Raw genomic sequence first — 23216 nt, 5'->3', positions numbered from 1 at the left:
GACCTTGGCTTGAAGGTCACTAACTGCTGATGCCATAGGCCTCACTGCTGGGGAAACTCTCTCCTTACCCAGAAAATGACATCCAGAGTGTTTCTTTCCTGTTCTCTATTTTGTTTGAAAACACTGCCAAAATGAATTTTATTTTAAAAGCCCAAGTTATTTTGGAAGCATTAAAGTACCAAGGTGTTTCTGAATGTTTATGGTTGTGGGACAAGCCAATTTAAAATCAAATGAATGTGTATAAAAATATTCCCCCTTGGCTAAGCGCATAAAAGCCAAAGTTCAACTTGTGGTGAATTTTTATTGCCAAGTTATATACACCTCTCTCTGGACAAGGGTTGGTCATGAGATGTTCAATACCATCTGACCTTGAAGTGGCTGCTACCCAGCTCACGGTGGGTCTGAAGGATACAGTGATCTTTCATGTGTATTTTTAGGGCATTTGAAGGCTTTCAACAGAAAGAAGTTGCTTTCTCTAGCATAGCTCTCTGGACTCACCTCCATTAGTGTTTTTACTAGGAAAGCTGGAAACTATAAAACTGTAACAACAACGCAAAAAATATATTAAAGGGAGAAAAACAAGCACACAGTGCCAAAATCTATAAAACATTTCGATGACTGGGGTGGGAGGAAGGAGCCACTTTTTGATGTTCAGTATTTATACAGCTGCCTATTTAGTGGTAAGAATTCATAGCAGCTGTGATACCTCTAAAGCAGGAAACCACCAACTCACTGTAATATTGATATTTAAATGCCTTTTATGTTTTAATCACTCCCCATGCAGGAATGTAGAATCCTGAAGAATTTTTCCTCCTTGAGGGCCATCGTTTCAGCATTGCAGTCTAATTCCATCTATCGGTTAAAAAAGACCTGGGCTGCTGTCCCAAAGTAAGTTCCCAAGTGTCCACTCTGCTTTTCTTGGGCTGGGGTGGTTAGTTGCTGTGTAACTGCTGTGGGTCCTCAACCTCGGAGCTCATCTTATGTAACTGGAGAAACATATTCGAAATCCTCTGTGTGTTCCAGGCAGTGTGCGCTTTACACATAATCATGAAGAAATTCTGAGGCAGGGCTGCTCTGGAAATCATGCATGTTGTCAGAGTGCCAACGCCCAGTGGCCTTTAGGGTGATTTGGAGGATGTGCTTATTATCTGGAGTTTGAGGGGCCAGATTGTAGAGCAAGGAGGTTACAGCAATTTGCCATGACTTTGGGTTCTTTTTCAGCCTCCTTCCCAAGCACTAAGTCATTCCAGGTTGTGAGGGAAAATGTGTGCAGATCGGACATTAGTTCTTGGCTGTTCAACAGGAAACTATTTAGTCTTTTTCTGTTTCAGCATATTAAAAGCTATCTTAAGTGATGTTAAGAACATCTAAGTGGGGCCAGACAATGGTGTAGCAAGTAACACAACTGTATCCACATGGGAAGGTCCCAGATCCCCATCCTGGGACCTCTCTGTACATGCTGGGTATGGTCTACTTGGGAGAAGTAAAAAATTATTCTTTGGTAGGTAAAAATAAATAAATTGAAATGGTTCATCTTTATGCCTCACTTTATAGAGCAGTAGAAGCCACAGCCACTTGGACTCCAAAGCTCGTGCCATGTTTATGATCCCATCTTCTATCAGTAGAAGAACTGGCAGATCAGCTTTTCAAAGTCCAATGCCATTTTCTTGATTACCATCCTTTTCTTGGGTTCTTTCCCTTTTATTATTTTGAATTATGCATGTGATTCTGTTTGTGAGGGAGATTAGTTGATTGGTTTCCCTTTGTGTTTCTATCTTATGAAATAAATGAGTCATATAAAATCATTAGATGATAGGCCCTGGTGGAATACGATGGGAAAAGCAGGGGCACACAGTAAGTATCCTCTTCCTCATCACTCCCACCATCACTACTCTCCACCCAATTACAGTATCAAAATAATTTCTAATGTTATAAAGTATGGTAGTCACTATAGTCAACAACAACAAAAATCTACTGTATATCTCAGAGTAGCTGAAAAAAAGGATTTTGAAATTTCCTAACAAGTAGTGACAAATAGTTGATGGATTTACTGCTCACCCTGATTTAATAATTTTATGTTATATTCTCATACTGAGAAATCATATTGTGCCCCGTACCTATCTACAGTTATTGTAAGTCACTTAAAAACATCAACAACAGAGGGTGTGGTGATAAAACGAAGCCTTGTTCAATTGCAAACTAGTCTGATCACACTGACAGATAATCCTGCCTTTCTCTGGTAGTTGATAAATAGAACACTGGAAAGCTACCTAGCCAGCCTATGATTTTTTCCCACTGAGAGGTTGAGGCCAAAACACAAGTAAAAGAATTAGTGGGCTTATATCTCAGTCTCATTAGTTGCCATATGAGAAAGTCCGTTCTCCCAGTTGACTTTTTAAACTGTTTAGCACAAACAAACAAGCACCCTTCAAAACTGCATTTTATGCAGCATGGGTATCTGGTTTATTTCTTGGTTAGTCGGTTTATATTTTAGCAGAGGTACTACAAATATGTCACAGTTCCTCAGAGAAAACACTTCTGAATCAGCTTTATATGTTCTCCATTGCTAAATTCAAGGGACAAGGCTGTGATAACATTTTGGGTGATCACTTTCCTTCTAATCTTTTATGTTTTATCTTTCAGTAGACAGAGAGGACATCTATTTATTTCTTACTATTCAGGGCTATGTGTAATTCAGTTTCATTATTTTCTCTGGAATATGAATAGCTCTAGTTGTTTTCTTTATTATATGACTAATAATGTTATAGTCATAAAACAAATGGATTCTTAGTACCCTTTTCATAATGATGAAGGTGTTGGATAGATAATGATAGTGGTCCTGTTTATTCTTTGCCTTCAGAATCATCCACTCACTAACCCTGGCAAGATGTGGAGAGAAAAGCATGAGGCTTGTGGAGCTTTAGTGTGCTGCCTAGGGACGAGGGCAGAGGTGCCTTCTGTATGTGACCCCACTTCTCATACAGTCAGTCCTATGACCCAGCACAAGTATTTCCATTGTACAGATGAGAATATTGAACCTCAGGAAAGGTGAATAATTTGTCCAAGACAATTTAGGAAGGGCATGGCAGAGTTAGGATTTGAATCCGCCCCCTCTGGCTGCAGAGCCTATCCTGGTTCCACCATCTGTTCTGAGTCTGAGCAACAGTACTGGCCTGAGTCAGAAAATTTGGGTCTGTTTCTGAGGCTCTCAGCAGTTACTAGTGGAAACTCCGACAAATCTCCAGCACTGGCATCCTTGTCTCTACTGAGGGGCTGGCCAGTGGGACCAACAGGGCCAGCCTCTCAGTTCCACTGGGCCTTGTGTGTACTGCTAAGATCATCAAATTCACTGAAGAGAACTTGTCTTGGTTGAACAACTTGATGCCCCAGTTGAACAGTCCTTTTTCATGATTATCACATGCATGACTAGAAAATATCCCTCTCTTCACACAGGTGGCCATATTCACCTTAACCAACCAAACAAAAAGCCACCCTGCATAAAAAGTTCACTGGCTTCATCTGTGCTCACATTACCCACCAACCCTGAGATCGCTGCAATCCTCCCACAGCTGTAGATACAGAGGACAGCCGAGTTTTACTAGCTCTTCAATGTTAATGTTTTCTTACTCCCTCTTCATAGGGACCGAATGCTGATGTTTGAAGAACTTTCGGATATCTTCTCAGACCATAACAACCATCTGACCAGCCGGGAACTGCTGATGAAGGTGAGGCCGTAGTTGAGGGTACTGGGGACACTAGTGAAAGCTCTGGAATCCGTCCAGGGGAAGAGTAGCTTGAGGACTCCTTCAGTTCCTTCAATTTCAAATCCCCTGAGAAAGCCTGCAGTGACCAGAAGGCAGAGTGTTTGTTTTTCATGCAGAGTCCAAGAAGTTTGGAGTTAATACAAATCCAAAGTCCAGTTGGACTCTTTCCTTCTACCCTCCTCAACTTCCTGGTTACACAACCAGATTGTGAAACTTGTATTCATATGTGTACCTCTTTAATAAGCTACTCTGCAAATATCAAGTGCTGGCATTGGGTGGGTGAGAGGCTCTGGAATATTCCTTCTCAGCAGAACATCTCCTAGCATGACAGAGGCCAGGCCTGCAATTCCACATCCTTTATTTGGACTAATTGCACAATCTGTCAGTCAGCAAAGTCTGTTGTACACCAAATGAGAGCCGACTTCTGAACTACGTGCTAGGTAAAGATGTAGCTTGTTTCTTTTAATTTCTCCAGACATTTGTTGAAAGCCTAATAATTACAAAGCACTAAACCTGCCTCTAGAAATATGAAGATGACTAACTCAGACCCTCTTTGCAGGAGTTCAGTCTCTGTTGTAGATGTTGACACTAAACAACAAGAGTAAGTAGTCAAATGAAGACAAGTAACAGGAGTGAACTATCATCAGAGGAGACCTAACACAGGCCAGATGCTATCCTGACAGCCTTTTTATAAAGCAGATTTTATCATCCACCTTTCACGGATAGCCAAAACTCAGAGAGGGAAGTAATGTGCCCTAAGGCACACACCTGGTGTCCAATCACTGTGTCTGATCAGTTAGGCATGAAGCTATTTCTTCTGACCCTTTGGAGTAAGGGGCAAGGTGATCAAACAGAGCTTCTGAGAAGACAGATCAGTCATTCAGCAAATGGACGCTCATTGGTGCTAGGTTTTGGAGGTAACATCATTTTGAAGGCAGTCTCTGACCTTAAGGAGACTCCAGTCCCATGGACGAGTTAGACGGTTATAAAATGGTCTATGTCCTGCCATGAAGAGAAGCCCTGAACTGGTGACTTGCATCTCATTTTCTGTAAATTGAAGACAACAGTAGCATTTGGTCTACTGACCTTGTAAAAGTGACTTGAAGATAACCTGTGGTGATATTTGAAAGCAGTATGCAAATATAAGTTGTTTTTATTGAGTTGTCAGAAAAGTCATGCTGTATTTCTTCTGTTCTTCTATGCAAAAATGCATCATGACTTTTCTGACAACCTAATAGTATTTGGTGAGCTATGTACTTATAACACTAAAGTGCATATAACAAATGGAAATGAATAAAGTATAAGCTGCACATTCAAGCTTGGGGAGGACACTTCGAGTGGGAATGAAAGCCAAGTGGAGGTGGGATCACTAAGAAAAGGCATCTAGTGAAGCACTCTTAAATTAGTCCTTCCCATATGGCTGTTCTCCTAAGTTCCACTCATCCTTCTTGTCTCAGCATGGACTCCCCTTTTTCTGGAAGCATTTCCTTGATACTCTCAGGTCTGATCAAGTCCCTTCCCACGTGCTCCAGGAGAAGCCCTCCATTTCTGTGTCCTGGTCCTAATCATGTGCTCTTCTGGAATTGCCTGTGTACTTAACCAGTCTCTCTACTGGCCTGTAAGCCTCTCGCAGGCAGGGATAGATATTTCTCGCTTTTATGTCCCTTATGCCTCACCTAATGCCTGGACATGGAGTATGTGTTTAAGAACTATTGTCTTGATTGCGTGAAGTGGTGGGTCTTGTCATTCCTGTGACTTTAACAATGTGCCCACTATTAGCCAGCCATTTCTGAGTAGATGATATGAGCAGGACAGGTTTTGCTAACGGCTGACTTTGGATTTGGCCTACCTGATTAACTGCATGCTACACAATGATTGCTGAGATCACATTACTCCCTGTTCTACTTCCTCCTGGACTTGCAGACTTTAAATGGAAACCCATCTGGCTGGAAGAAGATGGCTTAGTAGCTTCCCTGTCAGTAATATGAAGCTAGACTAACTGGAGCCACACATTTAAATCCCAATAGCTCTGAGTCATCCTTCCCAAGGAGATAAATGGATGACTCTGGAGCTCTTTGCCTGGTGGCAGTCTTCTGGCTGAAACTTTAGGAGCAAAGCTATATCTAGACATTACAGATCCCATAAACCTTTCTTAAAATGTAAAAGTTTACCCCAAATTTCTTATATATGGCTCTCATCCCAAAGAAATGAAAAACTTGGCCATGAATTCATGTGGTCTGCACATTATCACTAGTGATAGTGGAATGCTTTGAGTAGTCCATGTATGTATATAGGTTCCTTTCCAGTCGTCTTTGTTGATCATTCTTCATATGGAGTGTATAATTCTGGTGCTAATTTTCAACATGGTTGTAAAAAAAAATGAAATCAAGGTACTTAGTTAGAGTCTCAGAAGAGCCACTAAGAAGAACTGTTGGCCTTTATCCTGAACATGTAACTCCCAGACTTCCACTGATTTATTGGGTAATATTAACTTTAAATTGACCTATCTTCATTTCAACTTCTGGGTGGATATACTGTGCCACTTCTGTAAGTGTGGCTCAGGCCACATGGTAATTAGCAAAATCTGTGGTTTTCTTTCTAAGTGTTGGGAATATGTTATTTCTACTCAAAAATGATCTTACCTGTTTGGCCCATATGATATTTGAAAGTTAGATTATTATAAACAGGTGAATTGAAGAGTCTACAAATTTCAAAACAATAGGAAAGCAGAGTAGCACCAACTCTTCTTGTTCTTATGACTCATGTTAAGAATTTTCTCTGGTTGAATTGATATAAGCAACTACAGGAAAGCCCTAGAAATCTGGTCCTTTGGAAACGTCTGTTCAGTGAAGCTCCAAAACATGCTAAAGTCAAAGTCAAAGCAGGAGGCTGTTGGAGCTGTGAAGTCCTGTTCCAATAAAAATTACCGTAATTTAACCAACTTTGATTGAGACAGATCCAAACCGTAATAGGTGATGTCCCTCCAGACCTAGTGGACGAGTTCCCTCTAGACCTAGCAGGTGAGATCCCTCCAGAGCTAGTAGAGGAGGTCTCTCCAAGGTCCAGAGATAGTTGTGGGTAAGGACAGCTGAGCTCTGCTAAAGATAGGGGGATAGAAAAGGTGAGGGTCAGGTGAGATGTTTGCACAGGGAGAAGAAGAGAGGAGGGCAGAAGGGCAAGCCAAGCTCAGAAAGGGAGGGGGTGGGAGATTGATAGGAGGAGAGATTTGGAATTCATCCAAACACAGGTAAAGATTAAAGTTGTGGAATTAGACAATATTTCCACAGAAGTGAGTATAGGTAAAAGAAGATGACTTTGACAGAAATAAGAGTCACGGGAACCAGCAGTTAGCGTAATGGCTACGTCGCTGGACTCCCACGTAGTCGACCGCGGTTCGCGTCCCGGACATGGTGGCTTAAAACTCACGCCAGGCGCGTGGGCGTGCATGCCCAAGATCCTGAGAAGAGAATGGAGGAGAAGGGATTGCAGCGTGACCATCCCCCCTGGGGGGTGATTTCTCGCTTTCTATCTCTAATGTCTCTGTCTGTCTGGCGAGCACACGCGCCCTATAGCGAAAATCTCTCCAAAAAAAAAAAAAAAAGAAAAGAAAAGAAAAAAAGAAAAAGAAAGAGTCACTAAGGGATTATGAGCATAAGCAGCAAAGAAGGCAGGAGGAAAGAGTCAGTGGATGCCATCCCCAAAAAAGTGCTCATTGGATTGGTGTGAGACGTTGTAGAACAAGGGTTTGGGAAGGAAGGAAAAACAGAAACCACTGAGTGTGGCAACTAAGCAGATTTCACTTGATGCTCCATTTCAAAGAATTAGCATTAGCCAGTCTTTTTAGTGCTCCAGCCAGGGTTGGGATCTCATTCTCATAAAATCATGACGTTGTTGACATCAACAGGTCTTTCAGCTCCTCGGTTCAGGTCTCTCTCCTACCGAGGAGAAGATCATCCCAAGTGCTCTGTCAAGATCCTTCATTCCTCCATTTTCTGTGATTCTAACTTTCAGAAGTCCTAGTTAAGAATTTTAGAGATGTCTGTGATAATTTCCATTCGCCATCCCTTTGCCCAAGATAAAGACACTGGGTAGAAACCAGAAGGACCTCCTCACTGGAAAGAGGCAGGCACTCACATTGAAGTCAGACAGACCTGATTTCTTAGTCCCAGCAAACGCTGAAGGATTTGGAAAGACTTACTACCGTCTAGTACAGGAAACGCACATATTAGTCTCCTTTCCTTCAACCCGGGGGAACTCCAAGTAGGAGATCGTTAAATGGTAGCTCTCCTTACTATCATTTTAATAGAGAGAGCTTAAGTAGATAATCAGTTCCTGTGTGTTCTCTCCTGACTTGTGCCCCTGGGACCCAGTTTAGGGCTAGCGAATGCTAGGATGTGTTGGTGCCTTCCTGCCATCAGCAAAGCCAAGGCCTGGAGAAGGAACCTCTTGCAGTTGTACAGTAAAGTCATATGCTATGGTCATATAATAAATCTGAGGAAGACTGACTAAGGGAAAGCTCATAGAGAGATTATACACTCCTGAATTGTGAAATTTGCCTTCCATTCATGCAGTTCCTGGAAAATGAGAACTTAGCAAGACTCTGAAACCACAAAACCGAAAACACTTTCTGTTCGGTCAGCACACTCGTGATGAGTTGTTGTGTAGCAGAGTTTGTTGGTACAGTACACGGAAGAGAAAGGTAGCCCTCAGCCCTCGGGAGCTGGGAGGAAGGATTGATTTGTAAGAGCTCCAAACCTAGGAGGTAGCCTAGGAGGACTGATGAAGAGGAAAAGGGGAAACTATGCAGGAAGGTCTGGCTTTCAGGGACTAGTGATGTCCCATGTTCCTGGACTTCCTCAGCAAACTTCGGTAACAGTTTCATTTAGCTAAGAAATAGCACCGAAATAGTCCCTTTTCTTTGACAGGATACTGACACATCCATTTCAGGCCAAGATCAAGAAATCACAAAATGTACAGAGAAAGAGATCTTCACTTCCAGAACATGTGATACTTGGAGTGAAATTGGGGATATGTAAAAATGTCTCCAATTCTGACAATTGCTTGACTGCTGCTGATGCTATTATAATCAAATCTGGCAGTCTTCTTACAAAGTGAGAACAGGCGAATCCAAGACCACCTGGCCGCAGTGCAGTCCGAGGCACTTGTACCCAGCCATGGGAGCACATGCTGGATGCTGTTGCTCTGCAGATGGAAGCCACATGGGAGGCCCGGGTTCCACTCCCAGCCCCCTTATAAAGCCAGGCACCTGTAGTCCCAGTTACTAGAGAAACTGAGGCAGGAGGATCTGGACAGAGCGAGACCCTGTCTGAAACACCACACACACACACACACACACATGGACACATGCACACAAACAAAAACAAACCGAACAGACCATTTGCAATAAGCCAGCCAAGCATTTGCATAGTCCACTGAGTCTCTGGAGGCCTCTTCATCTGGCATGGCATTTGGGGTGCAGGATCGTGTGCCAGACACTAGCTGCCCCTTCACCTCTCTCTAGTGTGACAGCCTCCCCCACTTGCCTTGTGTGTGCTTCTGTTTCTTAGGAAGGAACCTCAAAATTTGCAAACCTGGACAGCAGTGTGAAAGAAAACCAGAAGCGGACACAGAGGCGACTCCAGCTCCAGAAAGACATGGTACGTCCGGCCCTCTCTTCTTTGGGCACCCCACAGGCCTGGCACCCTCTGTCCGTAGGACATCCATCCTCTTCCTCGTTTGTTCACGGGCCAAGCCACAAGAAAGATCGTGACACCCCTCCCCCCCATGAGAGGCAACAGAAAGTAAACACTGAGAGTTGCAAATCATGCTTTCTGGAGCAGTGGTTTTCTGCAGGAAGGACAGGGCTGCAGCAGGTGGGCTTGTTTTCTCCACCCACTCTAGCTCATAGCACTCCTGCCCCAAGGCCTAGATGCTTCCTGGGCTTCATACCGTCCACAGCACACAGTGGCCAAGGAAAGAGAGCATCTGATCCCAGAGGTCATGGTCCTCAGCCTCAGAGGCCTTTTCATTTGTTCCAAACCCTCTGGACATTGTCAGCTCCACTTACTAAGCCCAACAGCCAACCGGGTCCGTCTTGTTTTTTCAATACTCAGAGGAGTAACATGCCTCCCTCCTTAAGACTGAAAGATAGTCATTATCGTCTTTAGCTTTATTTGAAACTTCTAACTTTTAGCACAGTGCGGAAAACCAGAGAGAAGGGATTAGAGACTGACAACCTCTAAATATTCTCAGCCCTGCATCAAAGGCTTTTCGCCATCCCCGGAAAGCTGGCCTCAATCAGGACTGTCTCGAATGATAGGACTCTTCTGTAACACGAAGCCCACAACACAGTCACGGTGTTTCCAACTTTGTTGGTTTTCAAAGACAAGTTAAAAATAGCCGTTACAAAAAAAAAAAAAAAAGTTATTTTAGCTCAGGATAAGACCTTGTACGCATAATGGGGAAGGACACCGCAGCCGAAGGACAAAACCCTCCTTGGTGTGAACCTCAGCAAAGCCGTTGTGGTGAGGGAGCAGCCAGTCTGAAATCAGGCTTCGCCCAGGTGAACTTCATTCCTGCCGAAGTCGCCATGACTCCCTTAATGACATTTCAGAGAAGGTGTCCGTAGGAGACCCCTTTCCCTTTCCTTTCTGAAAGGTTTATGCCTCACTAGCCCCATGGAGAGTAGAGATGACTTCAAAGGAGACATTGGGAAGTGAACGGAGGGTATCCCTGCAGTCGTAGGTTGAATTTCTCTTCCATTTTTCTTCAGATTTTTGCCAGAGGGCATATGTGGCCACCAGAGAGAGACAAAGAGGGAAAGTGAGAAATCACTCACAGGCTAAGGAGGAGATGGCCACAAAACAGTTCTTACTCTTCCATTCTCCTTGCAGGACTTGTGTGTGTGTGTTTTTCAAGCCATCAGGTCAAGAACTCCAACTGTGAATTTGGCCATGTGGGATCTAGCACCTTTTTTTTTTTTTGATAGATTTTTGCTATGGGGCATGTGTGCTTGCTAGAGAGACAGAGAGAGAGACAGAGACAGAAAGCGAGAAATCACCCCCCAGGGGCATGGCCACACTGCAATCCCTTCTCCTCCAATCTCCTTTTGGAATTTCTGGGCACACACACACACGCCCAGCGTGAGTTTTAAGTCACTGGATCTGGGACTCGAACTGTGGTCGACTACATGGGACATCAGTGATGTAACCATTACATCATCTGCTGGTCCCATGATCCAGCACCGTAACCACTGCAACACCTACTGGGCTTTATTTCACCACCTCCATCTTCATTTTGGAGGGAGCAATTTTCTCAAAAATAAGCTCTTTATTTTGGAATAATTTTAGATGAACAGTGTAACTGCAAAGACAGTACATCAATGTTCTGTAAACCTCTCAGTTTCCCTCATTGTTAACATCACCTACACCATGGCACATGTGTCGGGGCCAAGACCCTGTCACTGCACAGTACCAAGTAATTAAAACCCAGACCCCTGGATTTCCCGTTTTCACTAGTGTCTCCTCTCCGTCCCAGGACTCAGTCCTGCATCCCGTGCCGTGTTTCATTGTCTTGTCTTCCCAGGCTCTTCTGGTCTGTTTGTCGTGATCTTGATGGTCTAAAAGAGCCCCTTCTGGGTGTCTGGTAGGATGACCCATCAGCTGGGTTTGTCTAGTGATTGGCCAGAGGTTATGGGTTTTGGAGAAGTGAAATGTCTTCTTGTCACACGTTTAGGATTGAGTGCTGTCAATATGTCATGGGGTCATGTTGACGGAGCCACCGCTGGCATTGACCTTTACATTCAGGGTAGAATTTGCCAAGTTTCACACTTAGAAGTTACTATTTTTTCCCCTTCTCTCCTCTGTTTTTGTTTATTTGTTTCTTTGTAGAGAGGTTTTTGCTATAGGGCGCGTGCGCTCACCAGAAAGAGAGAGACAGAGAGAGAGAAAGCAAGAAATCACCCCCTCGGGGGGATGGCCATGCCATAGTCCCTTCTCCTCTCGGTATCTTGGGCACGCACGCACACATGCCTGGTGTGAGTTTAAGCCACCGGGTCCAGGACTTGAACCACGGTCGACTACATGGGTGTTCAGTGACATAGCCATTACACCAACTGCTGGTCCCCTCCTCTGTTTTTCAAAAGCAAGTCACTAAATGTAGCCTGAAGGGCTGTCTTAGAAGCGATTCCCAGCACTCTCGTGGAACATTCTTCTCTCTGGTGCAGAGGCCATTTCCAGATGGTGAGGCCACCCCTGCCCAGGGCTATTCTAAACCACCAGTGTCCACCTGCTTTGAAAGAGAATGGATGCCCCTGACCTGAGCTTATGAAAAATCTAAGGCCCCGTGTGGACACATGTGCATTCACGCCTGTGACCTCCTGGCTTCAAGGCTTGGTTTTCACGACTTTGAAAGTTAGACGTTATATCGTGGCATTCTTATCCTGTTTGTGTAAAGATTTTAAAATGTCATCCATGGGATTTAGCACTGATGGCCCCAAGTTAGGCCTTGAATTGGGCCCTTCACTCTGATGTGAAGGTTACTGAAATCCGGGTGCTCTTCTGTGAGAGTGAAGACACTGTGCTCTTGTTGCTCTGCAGGGCGTGATGCAGGGCACCGTGCCCTACCTGGGCACCTTCCTGACCGACCTGACCATGCTGGACACGGCTCTTCAGGACTACATCGAGGTGGGCTCTGTACAGGTCATGTAGGGGGCCTGCAGCCTTCTCACTGACACCTAGAAGAGACATGCCCTTTTCTTAGTACCTACTAGGTACCATATTGTGCTAGATGCTAGGAGGAATCCAAAGAAAAACACCAAAAACTAATTCCAAAAGCAGTTCAAAAGTCAGAGATGGGTAGGTGAGTCATGCATTGCTTAATGATGGGGATGCATTCTCGCAAAGGTGGTGTTCTGTGATTTCGTCTTTGTGAGAAAATCAAGTGCACTTAACATGACCTGGTCGGGGCAGCCTACTGCACAGCCAGGCTGCATGGTGTGACCTGTTGCTCTCAGGCTGCATGTCCGCACACATATTACAGCACTGAGTACTGTAGGCAGCTCTAACACAGTGGTAAGTATTTGACTATCAAAACATATGTAGAGGTAGCAGAGGTAGAGTAAAAATAAAATATTAAAGATGGAAAAAACGGTACACCATCCATAGACATGACCATGAATGGAGCTTGCAGGACTGGGAGGTTGCTCTGGGTGAGCCAGTGAGTGGGAGAGTAAATGTAAAGGCCTGGCACCTCCGTACACTGCTGCGGGCTTTATCCACTCCATACTCTTAGGCTAGGCTTCGCTTACACAAGAATATTTTTATTCTTTACCTATGCATTCATCTTAGCTTACTATAACTTTTTGACTTTATAAACTTTCTGATTCTTTTAACTTTTTAACTCTTTGGTAATAATACTTTTTATTTATTCTTTTTTTAGGTTTTTGCTTTAGGGCATTTGTGCTCACTGGAGAGAAACATAGAGACAGTGAGAGGGAAAATGAGAAATCATTCCCCCGGGAGGATGGTCACTCTGCAATCCCTTCTTTATTCTCCTGGGATTTTGAGCACGCACACACATGTACCTGGTGTGGTTTTAAAGCCTCCAGGTCTGAGACTCCAACCATGGCTGGCCATGTCAGAGCCCAGCTCCTTAAACACCACACCACCTGCTGGCACCATCAATAGCACTGTTTAAAAAGCAGCAACACATTGTACAGCTGTATATATCACCCTCCAGGGGAAATGGGCGTGCAATCCCTTCTCCATTCTCCTCTTGGGATTTTGGGCATGCATGCACACGTACCCAGTGTGTCCTTTGAATTTATTCATTCATTTATTTTAATTTGACCCGAGAGAGATACAGAGAGAGAGAGAGAGAGAGAGAGAGAGAGAGAGAGAAAGAAAGTGAGAAAGCAAGTCACCAGGTCCGGGACTTGAACCATGATTGGCCATGTGAGAATGTCCAGTGCCTTACCACCATGCCACTTGCTGGCTCCCTCAGTTTGTCTTTTAAGCCACCGGGTTCAGGACTTCAAACACGAAGTCAGTCATGTAGGAATGTCTGGCACCTTAACCATTATACCTCCTGCTGGCCCACCCCATTTTTTTTATATTTAAAAAATATAATAATAATTAAATAATCCTTTAGTAATTCTTATATTTAATCTGCTGTGGGGCACATATGCTCACCAGAGAGAGAGAGACAGAGAGAGAATGAGAAAGCACCCTCAGGGTGGATGGCCATGCCACAATCCTATCTTCTGCATTCTCCTCTTGCAATTTTGGGCTTGCATGCACACATGCCCAGCATGTTTTTTAAGCCACTGAGTCCAGGCCTTGAGCTGTGCAGTTGGCCATTACAGATAAATGATATGTATGTGAGGGAATGCATATGTTAATCGGCCTAATTTAGCCACCCCACAGCGTGTACATGCCTTGACCACTATGGCATTGGCTGACCCTAATTTTTTTCCTTTTTGTAAAAAAAAATATTTTTCACTTACAAATTTTTTTGTTAACAATCAAGACACAAGCACATTCATTAGACAAGGCCTATGCAGGGTTAGGACCATCGATACTATGTCTTCATTTTCACACCCTGTTCCACCTGAAGGCCCATGATGAGCAAAGCAACATGTAGTGAAGTCACACACGCGAGAAAATGATGCGAGCAAGAGACACAGTTAACTCGCGACACAGAGGCTGCTGCCAGCATAGCCCAGCGTACGGCTTCACGGGAAACTTCTTATAGGTAGAAGAGGTACATTCTCACATAGCGGAACAGTGTAGTAAACACATAACCCAGTAACATGGTTGCTCATTATCACCAGGAAGCGTCACGTACTGTACCTGTGTGTGCTGTCCTCTTATAACCGGCAGTGCACTCGCTTTGTGACACCATCCTCACCACAGACTCGTGAGCAGTGTGTCTCACTGCCAAGTTATGATGGCGGAGGCGTCACAGGAAATAGGAATTTCTCAGCTCCGTTATGAGGGCCAGCTGCTGTATATGGATCCATCGTGCATGACTGTGTCAGAGTAGGCAGCAGTCAATACCAGTAGGAGACATTTGGACAGAAATGCAATGAGAGAACTTGGGAAGTCATGATAAATTTCACATGAAAAGATCTGTGAAGCAAGGAGTTTGAGCATGACCTTGATATTGGCTGGACTTGGGCAGATAGAGCTAAAGAGATACTTTGCCCTGACATCCTACTTGGTGGGCTGGACAGTCCGTCACTCAGGGGTGGGTGGGAGTTCCTCTATGCCTCCTTTTCTGTGTATTGCTACCTGCTCTGTGGTCTGCTCTCTCTCTCTCTCTCTCAGCCTATCTCAGAATGAAAAAAAGGTGAAATAAGCAACCTAATAAAGCACTAATAACATATTAAATGGAAAAAAATTCTGATACTTGAAATGAAAAGTAAGGATTGCCTGTATACTTAAGTAGATCCCACCTCCCTGGTTGTCGCATGCAGTCCGCCTGCCTTCACTGTATCAGAACGAGCAGGAGTAGAAGTTATTTTGCACGGACCCACATACCTGCCTCCACATAGGCCATAGTGTTTTAGATGTGTTCGTTCATTTTCCATTTCCTGAGATTCATGTCTCTTCACATTCTCTGTGTCAGCTTATCTCAGGAAACACCCAGTGTTGGGGAATTCTGAGGAGTGACCCAAGATTTAGAAGTTAAATTCAGCCTACTGAGAACAGGGGCTGGAGGAATGAAGAATCGAAACTTAACCTTTCATGACGCTGTGTGGATGTGACTTCCCTTTTGATAAACCATTGACAATTTGGTTTCCACTATGAGTCACTGACCTTCTGTTTTGTTGCTTTTGGTCAAGGAAGAAAGCCTGGGACATTTACTCAAGCGTGTGTCTTGACTAGCCTGCAGACGTGTATGGATCTGATGTGCAGTTCTTTATCACTGTGATTTCAGTTGGTTTCAGACATTTCAAGAGAAAGCTGTCTGCCTATTATGCCTTATTATAAATTAAAAGAATGTTTTCCTTGAAGCAAAAGATGATTTTCTTATTCTATCGTAGCTGTAATTATAGGATCATTAAGAATTGTGACTTTATCATCCTGTTGATATTTTTTAAATGTGACCTAGAGCAACCCCGGGCTGTATTTCCGTGTAGTTCGGTTGGTCAATCATTTTTTAAATTTTTTTTTTTCAGGGTGGACTGATAAACTTTGAGAAAAGGAGAAGGGTAAGTAGAGATCTTGGCTCTAGTTTTCCAATTTACTTTGTCTGGGCATCAAAAATGAAAGAAAAGGGAACGTACGCTTTTCTGTGGAAACAGAAAAAATGAATTGGCATGCATTATCGTACGCCATTGTGCTCATCATGTCCCTGCACACGAGCCCCTCAAGAGCCCTGGGAGGTGGGCTTTAACATCCTCAGTTCAAAGGTGAGGAAACCAGGGCTCCAGAGATGAAATAACTGGACCAGAGCCACCCAGTAGCAGAACCCAGGTTCCAGTCCTGTCTGTGGCTCCAAAGCCCATGTTTCTTCCCTTCCCTCCTCACCTCCTTCTTTACAGTTAGCTCCAACAAAAACAGGTTGGTCTTTATATGTGGGTAATAACAATGTATTGTACACTTACGAATTGCTGAGTGGTGTTTTTTTGTTTTTGTTTTGAGACATTTTTGCTATAGGGCATGTGTACTTACCAGAGAGACAGAGACAGAAAGCGAGATATCACCCCCAGGGGGGATGGCCACGCCTCAGTCCCTTCTCCTTCATCCTCCTCTCAGGATTTTTGGGCATGCACACATTTGCACCTGGCATGAGCTTTAAGCTGTCGGATCCAGAACTCGAATCCCTCGGTCAACTATGTAGGAGTATGCAATGTAACCATTACCATCTGCTGGTCCTGATTTTAATTGTTCTTACTACAGATAACTGGTGCCTATGTGAGGGAATTCCTATGTTACTTGGCCTACCTTAGCCATTCCACAATGTGTTCATGCATTTCGAAACATGTTGTATCCCATAACTATATACAATTTTTATTTGTCAACTAAAATTGACAATTGAGGAGGTTTCTTAAGAGTAAGGGACATGGGACCAGCGGGCAGTATGGTTAAGGTACTGGACTCCCACCTGGGTGACTGTGATTGAAGACCCAGAGCCGATGACTTGAAAAATCACGCCCAGTATGTGTCCATGTGTGCCCAAAATCCCAGGAGGAGAATGGAGGAGAAGGGATTGCAGCATGGCCATCGCTCAGGGGCTGATTTCTCACTTTCCCTCTCACTGTCTCTCTCTGGCCATCATACATGCTCTTTAAATAAAACACACACACACCAAAAACAAAAAACAAAGTAAATAGCATAGAAAAATTCTGAAAGATGTTTTAATTCTTATGGGTCTATTTGAGAGAAGAAAGGAAATGGTTTTCACCATTAGGTGTAGCTAATTATTATTATTTTTTTTTTTGAGAGGTTTTTTTTTTTTCACTATAGGGCGCGTGCGCTCGCCAGACAGACAGAGAGAGACATAGAGACAGAAAGCAAGAAATCACCCCCCAGGGGGGATGGTCACGCCGCAATCCCTTCTCCTCCATTCTCCTCCCGGGATCTTGGGCACGCACGCACACGCGCCCGGCGTGAGTTTTAAGCCACCGGGTCCGGGACACGAACCACGGTCGACTACGTGGGAGTCCAGTGACATAGCCATTACGCTAACTGCTGGTTCCCAGTGTAGCTAATTATTCTCATTCTTTCCAGTCATGATAGGAAGGGGTATTCAACATCAATTTGAATCTTGTGAACAGAATAGTTTTGCACTATGTTAAAACAAATAGAACAATTTTGAAAATTTGCTTTGGTTTTTGTGTTCGAGTGGTGAATGTAAATATGCATTTAGGCCAGTCACAGTGGTGCAGTGGTAACAGGACTGCATTGCTGAAGCCACTTGGGAAGCCCTCAGGTTTGCATCCCGAGGGCACACACATGCCTGTGACCTGGAGTGGCTGCGGCCGGGGGCAGAGCGTGCTGTGAAGAGCCTGTTGGGAGTGCCTCTCCGTCAGACTTCCATGGAAGAAATAAGTAAACTTAAACAGATACTTAAAGGAGTCAAAGGAAAATGAGTAGCAAATTAATATCTTCACTTTATAGTACTGTCATTGCTCTTTAGTTACTCATTTGTTCTAACATTGATTATAAACCTAATACAGCGGGTTCCCTGCCCTTATAAAATTCAAAATCTGGAAGGAACGTATACAGATAGTTATCATGCACCTGGTAGGGGTCAGCAGGTGGCATAGTGGTGAAGGCTCTGGACTCCTATATGGCTGACCACGATTTAAATCCTGGACTGGGCAGCTTGAAACTCAAGCTAGACACATGTGTGTATGTGCCCCAAATTCCAGGAGAACAGAGGAGAAGGATTTGTGGCATGGCCATCCCTCTGGTGGGGTGACTTCTCACTTTCCCTCTCACTGTCTCTGTCTCTGTCTGTCTCTGGTGAGTACATGTGCCATAAGGCAGCAACCTCTAAAAAAAAAATATGATAATCACACACCCAATAAAGGCCTGTGAGTAGTAGAGACCGAAGTAGGAGTGTTTGTCCCCATGTGGTGGGGCAGAGAAACTTCCTGAAGGAAGAGACATTGAAGTTGAAACCAAAAGGGCCTACAGGAGCCAGTCAGGCTACGTTCATCATCAGCAGAAATACCCCGACAAATGTAAACTTCTTGTCCCTCGTAGAGTGGACTTCCTTCTTTAGCCTAGCGATAAATGTTCTTCGAGGATACTGAGACCGAGAGCTAAGATCCTGGGATGGAAAGTTGAGACCCAGAGAATTTCCCAGTTCTTGAGTTACTTTGTTATCACCCAGTGATGATTAAATAAATAAATAAATAAATGCTATCTTCACATTTACCCGTCTTTGTCCTTTAACTTCAGAATAACTCTACATGGTAATCTCTTTCTTTTTAAGACTAGAATGTTGAACTCTTGGAAAGTTTGAGTATAAAAGCTAAAGCTTATCCTTGCTGTGAGTTTAAAAACAAAACAAAACAAAACTTTATTGAAGCATCCAAAGAAGTATAAATAATTTTGGACATAATTATATACTTGCTTCTCTTGTGAGCTTTAAAAGAGTTAGCTAAATGATTTACTGGAGTTGTAAAAACCTAAGGATTCAGGAAATCTAAACATTCAAGTTTATGAGACCCTGGTCTGTTTAGATATTCAACCCCACCAAAACTTATTCATTGAGGGGCAAGGGGTGAAGAAGATGAAGATGGGGATGTAGGAGTTTCTCAGTTTAAAGTAGTTATTTCATTGTCTTTTAGGAATAGAAATAGAACATTTTCACATATTTTGTGAAGTACTTTAAACTTTAAAAGATAATGTTTCTATCCCTAGAATAAAAATGGGGGGAAAAAAGGAAGCCACCATGACTTTAGGGAGTAACTAGTTTGTGCTGCTTTAGTAGCCTATTTTTATTCGTGTGAGTTGCCTTCTCAAGGAGAAATAAGGATGGAATAAAGCATGCAAGGACTTGAGAGGTTCAAATTTGGACTTTTTCTTTCTTTTTATTTTTTTTTTGGAGAAGTCTTTTGCTATAGGGCACATGTGCTTGCCAGACAGACACAGAGAGAGACACAGACAGAAAGCGAGAAATCACCCCCCCCCCAGGGGGGATGGCCACACCACAATCCCTTCTCCATTCTCCTTTCGGGATCTTGGACACACATGCACATGTGCCTGGCATGAGTTTTAAGCCACCAGGTCTGGGACTCAAACTGTGGTCAACTAAACTACATGGCAGAGACACAGCCATTATGCTAAATGCTGGTCCCTTCCTTCCTTCCTTTCTTTCTTTCTTTCTTTCTTTCTTTCTTTCTTTTCTTTTTTAACCTTGTTTGCCATAGACTGCGTGTGCTTTTGAGAGAGAGAGAGAGAGAAAGTAAGAAATCACCTCTCGGGGGTGGCCATGCCATAATCCCTTCTCCTACATTCTCCTTTCAGGCATGCATGCATATGTGCCCGGCATGATTTTTAAGCTGTCAGATCTGAGACTTGAACTGGTTGGCCATGTAGGAGCCTAGCACCTTAACCACTACACTATATGCCAGTCCCCACAATTCCAATTTTTAAGAGATATTCAGCTATTTTGTTCTAAGAAGCAGTATTTCAAAGTCCTCCTAGATGGTTTTGTTCCTCTTGTATAGGAACACTGTTTTTATGCTGAGAAGGTCTATACTTGATTGGCCTTATTATTCTGTTTCTTTTTGGTATGCTATCTGCTTTAGGAATTTGAAGTGATCGCCCAAATAAAGCTCTTACAGTCTGCCTGCAACAGCTATTGTATGACCCCGGATCAGAAGTTCATCCAGTGGTTCCAGAGGCAGCAGCTCCTCACAGAAGAGGAGAGGTAGGCTAACCCATGTCCATCGGGGTGGAATTCAAGTGTCGATGAGGGGAGTGTTTCATCAAGTACCTTACTAGGTCATTAATCCAACAACTACTTAGTGAGAGCTACGGGGTCCTACAACTGCTTAGTGAGAGCTACGGGGTCCTACAACTGCTTAGTGAGAGCTACGGGGTCCTACAACTGCTTAGTGAGAGCTACAGGGTCCTACAACTGCTTAGTGAGAGCTACAAGGTTCTGGGGTCCTCAGTTTTCAAAGGAGCCCAATGTAGCAAGAAGAGCTGAATTGAGAGCATCAGAAGATGTATTTTCAGGGCCAATCCCATGGCCTAGTGGTTAAAAAACTGGATCCCAAATGGCCAACATCTTAATTCAAATACTGGCCCTGGTGGCTTGAAAAAACATACTGGGTACAAGTGCATGTGTGCCCCAAATACTGAAAGGATGGAGAAATTGAGAAGGGACTGTGATGTGACCATGGTCCATGGTTTCTTTCTTCCCCTCTCTGTCTCTCCCTGGTGAGCACATACGCCTTCTGACTTATAAACAAACAGGCAGGCTAGCCCGGTGGTGTGGTGGTTAATGTGGCTGGACCCCACGTGGCTGACTTCGTGGTTTGAGTCCTGGGCCTGGTGACTTGAACACCATGCCAGGGACATGTGCATGTGTGCCCAAAATCCCAAAAGGAGAAGGGAGACAGGATTGTGGTGTGTTCATCTTCCTGGGGATGCTTTCTCACTTTTTGTCTCTTCCCTCTCTCTCACTTTCTGGGGAGTGCGTGAACCCTATAGCTAATAAAAATGAAACAAAAACAAGCAAAAAGGAAGACGTGCTTTTGGATTCTTGCCCAACCCCTTTGTAACCTTGAATCAGTCTTTTATTCTTCTTGATCTTCAGGAGGCCCGTCTGTAAAACGTATTTGAGGCTCACATGAAATCTTATTTGGGAAAGCAGTATTGGAGTGCTCATTGTCACCATCACCACCATCAACCATGTCGCCATGTTGGTTTCTGTTGTTGATTGATGTTAGTTCTCAGGGAGTTCTTGGTCAAGGGAGAGTGACAGGCTCATGACGAATGGAAATATGGTGGATAACTACAGTGCTGCAGAGCCAGCAGGCGGAGCAATTCATGTGGCCAGAGAGAAAAAGAGAAATGGGAAAGATTTAAAGACACTAACACCTAGGCTGGACTGTGAAGGAGAGGTAGGATTTTGCTGGAAGAACTGGAGGGAAGCATTCCAAACAGAGGACAAGCAGAAGCCGGGTGGCCTGACATGCTTAGCATGTGGAGCAACAGGGGCAACTTGTGTGGCGGGGGCACAAGGGCAGTTTCAAAGTTGTGGTTGATGAGCATAGAGAGAAATGCTTAACTCTAGGGTGTTGAATCTTGGCCCAAGCAGGGTTCAGTCTTTTTCCTGTGGGGTGGTGGTTAACAGATTAGGCTGCAGGTCACATAGAGCCCCCTGCCTGTTTTTACATTTTTAAGTGGTGGTAGTGGGGGAGGGGACAAAGATTAATTTTTCATTACATGGGGCAGCCATTTGAAATGCAAATTTTAGCACCCATAAATAAAGTCTGATTGGAACACAGCCCACTCATTTACATCTTACTCATGGCTTTTTTGTGCTTTAAAGACAGTTCAGTAGTTGCAACAGAGACCATATGGCCCACAAAACTGAAAATACATACTATGTGTTTTACATTCTGAAAATACATACTATGTGTTTTACGTAGTATGTACAGAGAGCAGAAAAAGTTGGCTGATCTCTACTATATAGACCGGGAGATTCCTTGAAAGTTTATTGTATGATAGAGTGAAATTAACAGCAAAATCAGTACTTTTCCAATGAGGAAATTGAGGTTTAGAGAAGCATTCTAACTAATTAGTTAATAACAGCATTTAGATTCAAACTCAGACCTGCCTGACTCTTAAGACCCAAGCTGTGAAGGTTGTACGGTGCTGGGCGCCCTCTCCCCCCTGCCGTAGCCAAATATGTCCACTAACTGGAGCGGCAAGCTTCCACAGAAGGCATTTCGAATCAAATAGAAATCTCTCTGTGCTTGTGGCAGTTGTCGCTGCCTACCATATGGATAGATGTCTGAATCTGGAGCATTTTTAATTTAGGATGTTTTGACAATTGAAAATCATTTATGTATCTTTGTCAAGAATATAACTGCCTGTGTCTACTCCCTGAACATCACTTTATAGAAGTCTCTTTCACTTACCTTAGATCAAAGTAAGTCATGTGCACACCCACACGTGCACACACAGGCATGCACATACAGGCATGTACACCCATGCATGCACACAGGCATATGCACACACACACACATGCACACACAGCAAACAGAGAGTGATACAGAGGAGACGGTAGAGAAGAAAGAGGAGGGAGATAGGAAGGGGAAGGGTTCCTTGCCTGGCGTAGCAGTGGGGTGAGAACGACGCGGGAACAGCGGAGTCAGCTCTCGATGCAGCCGAAATGCAGGCGGCCTCGTCTTGGAGGCCGCAGAACCACCTCAGTTCCTGTGCCAGGGAGGGGGTGGAGAGGAGGCACCTGGCACACACTTGTGAGCCCTGGCCATTAGGTCAGTGCCCTCTGGCGTGTGTGACAGAGCGTCATCAGGTCCTTACTTTGAACGACCGGAGCCTTCTCTAAAACAGAACCCGTGCATCATGTGAATCGGAGTCCGCCCGTGGTTCTCGCACTTGGACCTCACACGCTCCCTCTCTTTCCCAGCTACGCCCTCTCGTGTGAGATCGAAGCAGCTGCTGAGGCCAACACCACCTCGCCCAAGCCTCGGAACCACCACCTCGCCCAAGCCGCGGAAGAGCATGGTGAAGCGGCTCAGCCTGTAAGTATCCCCCGGTCTAGGCCCGAGAGGGTCACAGAGGACAAGTATTCCACAGGGTCCTGAGCCAGGGCAAAAGGGAGCAGCATTTTGCCATTTCAGTGAACAAAGGTTATAATGTCCTTGATGAATCTGACCCTCTCTGGTTTGCCTGTGTCTGACTTTGTGGGTGACGGTCTGCCCTGGCCAGGGACAAGCAGGAACAGCAGCCA

General features: G+C 44.3%; 1 protein-coding gene across 1 annotated transcript in view; it reads left to right on the top strand.

The window, feature by feature from the left end:
- Positions 1 to 23216, top strand: part of RGL1 (ral guanine nucleotide dissociation stimulator like 1) — a 370662-nt gene that overhangs the window by 320301 nt on the left and 27145 nt on the right. Inside the window, 8 exon segments of the mRNA XM_014586063.2 lie at positions 785 to 888; positions 3641 to 3725; positions 9332 to 9421; positions 12362 to 12448; positions 15946 to 15978; positions 20035 to 20156; positions 22893 to 22959; positions 22961 to 23007. Coding sequence (XP_014441549.2) covers positions 785 to 888; positions 3641 to 3725; positions 9332 to 9421; positions 12362 to 12448; positions 15946 to 15978; positions 20035 to 20156; positions 22893 to 22959; positions 22961 to 23007 — 635 coding nt within the window.

The sequence above is a fragment of the Tupaia chinensis genome, unplaced genomic scaffold (assembly GCF_000334495.1).
Source record: "Tupaia chinensis unplaced genomic scaffold, TupChi_1.0 Scaffold000112_1, whole genome shotgun sequence".
NCBI classification, from domain to species: Eukaryota; Metazoa; Chordata; class Mammalia; order Scandentia; family Tupaiidae; genus Tupaia; species Tupaia belangeri.
Note: the sequence above shows the minus strand (reverse complement) of the source record. Positions and strands in the feature narration are given on the sequence as shown.